The 7,500-nt window shown below is 47.9% G+C and overlaps 1 protein-coding gene across 2 annotated transcripts in view; it reads right to left on the minus strand.

Annotated features, from left to right (window-relative positions):
* The window catches only part of LOC310812413 (nck-associated protein 5-like), a 110,335-nt gene extending 103,835 nt beyond the window's left edge, over nucleotides 1-6,500 (minus strand). The window contains exon 1 of one of the 2 annotated variants that reach the window (XR_014554520.1): nucleotides 6,417-6,479. Coding sequence is in view for 1 of the 2 variants with exons in the window: in XM_083680957.1 (XP_083537083.1) it covers nucleotides 6,417-6,479 (63 nt within the window). In the remaining variant the exon portion in view is untranslated. Of the gene's footprint in view, nucleotides 1-6,416 lie in introns of both variants that reach the window. The other variant, XM_083680957.1, reaches the window with a different exon arrangement.
* Nucleotides 6,501-7,500: the final 1,000 nt, after the last annotated feature.

Genomic DNA, 7,500 nt, shown 5'->3' on the forward strand with positions numbered 1-7,500 from the left:
CAAAGGGCACAAAGGACAGTCTTATTGGACTGGGGAAAATTGATGTCCAATTACACAGGCTGGAACAGGGCCCTGAGCGAAGGCACAGAGGAGAAACTCAGTGTCCTCTCTACAAAGCACAACTCTTCCTCAAGAGTTCGTAATATGCCAACATTCCTCTTGTCGCTGACCTGCTGTGCAGTGTTCTTTTTTTTTTATGTCTGTCAATGTGCCTTTGATTTCCCAACATAATAACACGAGGTCATGCATGGTGAAATATGAGGTTTCCAATGTGACGGCACGCTGCATTTATCTGACAGTCATTACTGAAGCATGTACTGTAACACAAACAACTTACGGCATGGGTCAAAGACTTCAGCAGACGTGAACACTTCTACACATCGCAGCAAGAGAGGTAGACAGTCCTGCTGCCAAAGCTGCCATTACGTTAGCTGTAATGTTTTCCTCCTAATGTACCAGAGCTAATCCAAAAACATGACTGTTATGTTTTACTTTTTTTTTTTTATTATTACAAAATAGAATAGAACCTAGTCTTCTCCAGAAACCCACAACCACAAGTTGATCTCATAACTTGATAAAGTGAAATTACATACAATATACCCTTTATCCTTCATCAACACATCAAAGCAAATGTATTTTTACAGTTTGTGGTGGGATTTCCCAAAGTCCCCCAGACCGCTGCTAGATAGAACTACGTTGTGATTAGGAAAATACTGTATAATGTCCTCATATAAAATCCTCATATACAGCATGCGACAAACAACACCATATAGCCAGGGAGTAAAAGCAGTGGAGAAGTTGTCTTAAGTCTCTAGGGTTAGGAATATATTGCTGCTTGTAAAATAGATGACTGGCCGATATCAAAACAACCTCAATAATCATTAAACCAATTTTATGAGCAAACAGCGGCCGCCTCCTCCTATCCTCAGCATGTGGTGAACATGAGGACAGCCACTGGGTATTAAACTTGAGAGGCTATACAAGCCAAGGCTGTAATCGCTTGTCTCAGACTCATGAGAGAGAGAGAGAGAGGGAGCCATTCCTGGGAGGCAGGGGGAAAACTTCTCTAACTCTCAGCAAGTGAGTCACCCTGGGTTTGCTGGGTTCCCACACCCTGTGGCCCAGTGGCCAGCCCAGGGGTTGGAACAGGTACGGTATGTGAGCTATGTCACCTGCCACTAAGACGCCTTTCACCGGCTGGCGGTGGCTGTGACCCTCCCTGCTGAGAACTTTATTTAAACACACATCCAAGTATTGGAAACTGAGGTGAGGTGTGTGTGTGTGTGGGGGGGGGGCTACTGGGAGGTGTCCAGGACTCCTAATCCCCTTATAACAGGCTACCACCCAGATTCACGAATGACGGCTCCATCCAGGCTTTCACCACGGCCATGGCCCTATACTTGACTCCGGTCACATCAACCATGAGCCAACTTCTAACTGTGTGTGGAGACACCCTATTGAATTCACTATCCTGAAATAATCGGCTGTGAGAACGGGCCTCAGAACCCAATACCACAAATTTATTGTCGGTGGATTTCTGCTGTGTCATTATCATCAGTCACACACTGCAGTTTGAGCTGTGGTTGTCATATCAAACTTCTCCGTTCCACTGCATGGTAATGGAAGGGCCAATCACCATAGCAAGCACTTTCACTCCCATACAGCCACAGTGATTGCTCTCCTATCCTGTTTGTATGTCTCTACTGGGCACTGGGATGTCTGTCTGGAGGGCTGTGGGGGAGACATTGGCAGAAGGGAAAAAATAAAAAGGTTTCCCAAGCAGACTCAGTGCTGACTTGTATCTTCCAATTCATTTACACTTAAATTTAGAATAAACCAAACTCATTTGTCTGTTTTGGGATTTGTTCCTCTTTCTGGGGGTGTTTTATTGTCTCTCTCTGGCCAAAGACGAATAGGCCAATGAAACAACATGGAGCTCGACATACCGTAACAACATGGAACCAAATCAACACATAAAACACATTATATGAGGAAGGCTCCCCAAAAAGCCAGGAGGGCTGGGAGCTACCCAGAAACATAGCGGCAAACAGGAAAACACTCCCACATGCTGTTTATTCAGCACAATTCACAAGTACACGTCAAGCGTTTAATCAGTAATGTGGAGCACTTGATTAATAACCCCTCCCCGTGGAGTGTTTTCAATTTAGCTTTTTTTTCTTTTTTTTTTATCAATTATCGTTGAGCATGATTGCACTGCTGCACACATTTTTCTTTGTTTAAATGCCCAGGAAACAGGGAGCGGCGGAAACAGCAACCAGGTCAACCTCTGATTCACGGCCATGCCCTACATATAAGCATAGCATTATACAACTTCATCACATATGGGGATATCGTGAATAAATGGACATACAAAGCCATTACATTTCAAGGAGGGGACGTCAAAGCTTGAATATGAGGGCCGGCGATGGGGAACGGCTAATATGAAGTAACGTACATACTATGTGAAGTGACAGAGCATGAGGGAGGTCCCTGATGGGGCTGAATCCTGACCTAGTTAAAGTCTTGTTCACTGGCGGGAGGCGGCACACAGAATAGGCATTTTTATACAATATGCCGCATCACTGCATAATTACATGACTAAGTCTCATCCGCAGCAGACTTCAAATGATAAAAATAAATATACACACAGACTCAGCCCAGCAACACGGGTCTTATGTAACGCAGACGGTGCCCCAGTTACTGCCTGCCCTTCCCTGGGCCAAATAACCCCGCATGGGATTAGGTGGTTGTACCCAATTTGAAGGTGCAATCGGTATTTCAAACAACAACAAAGCGGGTTCCCTACCACTTTTTTTTTTAAACAGCTGAGTAACCAGCTGAGGGACGGGGCTGGAGAAATGTAACCTCAATTTCATAGACAGAGCTATGGATGGAAGGACTGACCATCAATGAGAACAAAATGAGAGTTTTAACCATGTTTTGAAGCTATACAGTGTTTGTTTACCATTGCATTGTTTACAAACAATAGAGTAAACCAAGGTTATATTTTGGGTTCTGACGGGGTAAGCTCATGAAGCATTTATAGGTCAGATTGTTCAAGAATCAATGGCTATATTTCATTAACTTAAAAGTAAAAAAAATTGATCTGCCAATTACAGATTGCCCCTTTAACATCATGTGTATGATAGGTCAACTGTAGTCTCATTGACATCAGGCTTTACTAGTTCTGAAAGCCTGGGGAATTCCTTTGCAGAAAGTAGCTACAAAGGGTTGGAAACCCGTTTTAAATGAGCGACACCTGTGACACGTTAAACCAATCAAATACCTTGCTTGGCCGTTTTCCCTTCAGGTTTTATTCCATTTTCATCAATATTGCATGTAGCGTAGGCAACAACTCTCTGCAAAATTGTTTGTCTCGATCGAAAAAGACGCTGCACATAACAAGAACCAACCATTCTACCGGCATGTGGGAGGGGCGGGTCCTTGGAATGTAACATCCAATGAAATTGCGAGCACATTCTCCCATCGCTCTGTCCAGTTCAATCCAAGTCAGAACGGCTACTCTAAAATTCTCCAGACCTCCAAAATGTCTCTTCCTTTGTTATCATCACCGGTCACTGAACCCATCTGGGAGTAGTAGAGGTAAATACATAAGTACCCCTCCTCATAAGTAATATTTTGTCTTTGGAAGGTTCTGAAATGTTCCTGTTTGTGTTGAACCACCTGGTGCTATGCAGCAGATGTCTGTCCTGTACCTACACCTCCAGGTAATGCTGTCAGAGACAAGTCTTGCTCATTCTTCATGAATATACTGTGACAACAATAAGAGGTATTTCAGTGGCACCTCTTAACCATAATTCCTCCATGTTATTACCCTGACAAGCCCTAAAACACAACAAACATGTGAACAAACACATACAACGTTGCCACTGTCCTTCACATATCTGAGTAAAAAGTATGCCCTACATTCTGCTACAATACAAAGGTATTCTACAATGCCACAAATGCATTGTGTTCATACACACTGTTTTTGTTCACAGACACAGGTATAGGACAGATGGAAACTGGAACATGAAAGCCGGGCCTGTCGCCAGACGGAATGTCAGAAATGGCCCTCTTGTTTTTGCAGATGCCTGGAAAAATAAATGTATCTGAGTCTCATATCCTCTCAGGAAAAGGAGTGTTTACAGGACTTAGGAGTTTATCTGTGAGAGGGCCGTAAGGGCTGGAACCATCCACATCCCTCATCACCAGAGCAGAGGCAGGGCCAGACACAGACACAGACATTGACACAGACATTGACACAGACACTGACACAGACACAGACACAGACACAGACACAGACACAGACACAGACACAGACACAGACACAGACATTGACACAGACACTGACACAGACAGGTCCTCAGTGTCCTGTCCCAGGCCTACATGGCCACAGTCTACCACCAGCTCCACACTGGTCCTCTACCAATGCTACAGGCTAACTCTGCCCCTCTGCCCCTCTGTCCCTCTGTCCCTCTGCCCCTCTGTCCCTCTACCCCTCTGCCCCTCTGCCCCTCTACCCCTCTGCCCCTCTGCCCCTCTACCCCTCTGCCCCTCTGCCCCTCTACCCCTCTGTCCCTCTGCCCCTCTACCCTTCTACCCCTCTGCCCCTCTGCATCTCTTCCCCTCTGCCCCTCTGCCCCTTCTGCATCTCTTCCCCTCTGCCCCTCTGCCCCTCTACCCCTCTACCCCTCTGTCCCTCTGCCCCTCTACCCCTCTGTCCCTCTGCCCCTCTACCCCTCTGTCCCTCTGCCCCTCTACCCTTCTACCCCTCTGCCCCTCTGCCCCTTCTGCATCTCTACCCCTCTGCCCCTCTACCCCTCTGTCCCTCTGCCCCTCTGCCCCTCTACCCCTCTGTCCCTCTGCCCCTCTGCCCCTCTGCCCCTCTACCCCTCTGTCCCTCTGCTCCTCTACCCTTCTACCCCTCTGTCCCTCTGCCCCTCTGCCCCTCTACCCCTCTGCCCCTCTGCCCCTCTACCCCTCTGCCCCTCTGCCCCTCTACCCCTCTGTCCCTCTGCTCCTCTACCCTTCTACCCCTCTGCCCCTCTGCCCCTCTACCCCTCTGCCCCTCTACCCCTCTGCCCCTCTGCCCCTCTACCCCTCTGTCCCTCTGCCCCTCTACCCCTCTGCCCCTCTGCCCCTCTACCCCTCTGTCCCTCTGCCCCTCTACCCCTCTGTCCCTCTGCCCCTCTGCCCCTCTGCCCCTCTGCCCCTCTACCCCTCTGTCCCTCTGCCCCTCTACCCCTCTGCCCCTCTGCCCCTCTACCCCTCTGCCCCTCTGCCCCTCTGCCCCTTCTGCCCCTCTACCCCTCTGCCCCTCTGCCCCTCTGCCCCTTCTGCATCTCTTCCCCTCTGCCCCTCTGCCCCTCTGCCCCTCTGCCCCTCTGCCCCTCTGCCCCTCTGCCCCTTCTGCATCTCTACCCCTCTGCCGCTCTGCCCCTTCTGCATCTCTTCCCCTCTGCCCCTCTGCTAAGGCATCTGTTACATTATGTCCCTAGTCTTCCAGCTGGCATGAGAACAGTCCAACTCGTAGTAGATCAACTGCATACTGATGTGATTGGTTTAGATTATTTTAACAAAATATATACAGTGTGTTGTAGTCAAGAATCTCTGTGTGAGAAGTATAAAACAGAGACCAACATTCTGAGCTGTCCCTAGAGAGAGAGAGAATGCATGCATGACTAGATTAATATATAAATAGAACCATATTGAATTATATAGCACATTACACATATGGCCTAGTTTCAGTTCAGTTAATCAGGTCACCACGTGTCCAATTAAAGCAATAAATGTAATATATAATCTCAACCGGTGATGATGCCGCCTATGATGAAACGGAGTGTCATAAATGCAGCAACATGAGCGTGCACGTGATGTTCCACAGCAACATGAGCGTGCACGTGATGTTCCACAGCGGCTATGAGGCTATGATAACATCACTGTGAACCAATCTGAAACCCTTGAGCAGCATCAACATCATGTGTCTACAATATCAAACATCATAACTGGGATTTCAAGTCATTTTTTGCTTTAACTTACTTAATGTTATTAGAATGGCTTGTCATGTACAAGTCATTGAGACTCACATACTCTTTCTGATACAAAACACAGTGTGTAAACGTAATGTGGGAAAGGCCAATATCAAGAACCAACACAGCAGTTCCTGTACTTGACGATCTAAAGGAGCACTTACTGCTGGGTTCACCTTGAGTTAACCCTGAAATAACACGTTTCCACTCATGTGTGTTGAACGACAGCAGAGCGGGGAGATAAGCCTGTCAATCACAATTCCACACATGATGTTTCACAAGCACTAGCTAGAGGAGGCTGCTTTCTGTCCACCCTTTGACAGGGGAAGTGTGTAGTTTAGCCTGTGAGTTCTGGCGAAGGAGAGGAGGTTTGCCCTTACTCACCACGAGGCTGCCGTCCAGGGAAAGTCTCTTCAGCTGCTCCTTCCTCTCCAGGTGCCGGTTCATGGTTCTCCTCTCCCGCTGCACCCCACCACAGCCCTGGGCAGCACTGGAGCAGTGAGGGAGGGGGGAAGGGGGGTGGAGGAGACGGGGGGGAGGAAAGAAGGAGAAAGCCAAATGGTCACACTTTGCACATGGGACACTTACAATACATGTATATCCTGGCGGAACGGTTGTGCGTCAGTGGGTTAATCACCTCAGTGGCAAATGAGCTCAGAGTCCATATTTGCTTGCTTAAGAGCAGAGGAAGGTAGGCGGCATGCCCCACCATACCCAAACACTTTTCCCTCTCTCCTTCCCGCTCTCTCTCTCTCTCTCTCTCTCTCTCTGTCTCTCTCTCTCTCTCTCTCTCTCTCTCTCTCTCTCTCTCTGTCTCTCTCTCTCTCTCTCTCTCTCTCTCTCTCTCTCTCTCTCTCTCTCTCTCTTTCTCTCTCTCTCTCTCTCTCTCTCTCTGTCTTGTTTTTGTTGTTCTGTGCGCTCTACTAACCTGATAGCAAGCGGAAGTGTTGGGGAGAGCAGAGGCAGCGATCATCCCTGAGTTGATATGATGTTTGCTCTCCCCTCTGCCCAACCCCCCTGGCCCATGTTATTGTAGCCTTCTCCAAACAGAGCTGGGAACCAGCTCGACTTGGCCAATGGAGGCCATAGCAGAAGATAAACACTTCACTTCACGCATACTACTCCCTTACAAAGAGCAGGCTCTGTGCTCGCCCTGCCCTTCCACAGGGTAAGCACACAACTTCCTCATCAGTGAAGCCCAGGTCAAAGGTCAGTCCATGACTGCCAAGGGTCATGTACCTTCTGTCAGACCGCCATACAGTATGTATGTACTGTATGTACTCAGGCCGTACTCACAGTCATGTGTCACTATTATATGAAGTGAAAGATGCCTATTCTCAGCATAGACCATAAGACAACCATCATAATGTTAGCCTGTGTTGCATATCATTTTGACTAATAAGCTTATGCGCCTACTACCTTTTGAATTCATCAGCAACTTAGATACTGTGTAAATAGCTTTGGGTGC

The sequence above is a fragment of the Argentina silus genome (assembly GCF_951799395.1).
Source record: "Argentina silus genome assembly, chromosome: 11".
NCBI lineage: Eukaryota > Metazoa > Chordata > Actinopteri > Argentiniformes > Argentinidae > Argentina > Argentina silus.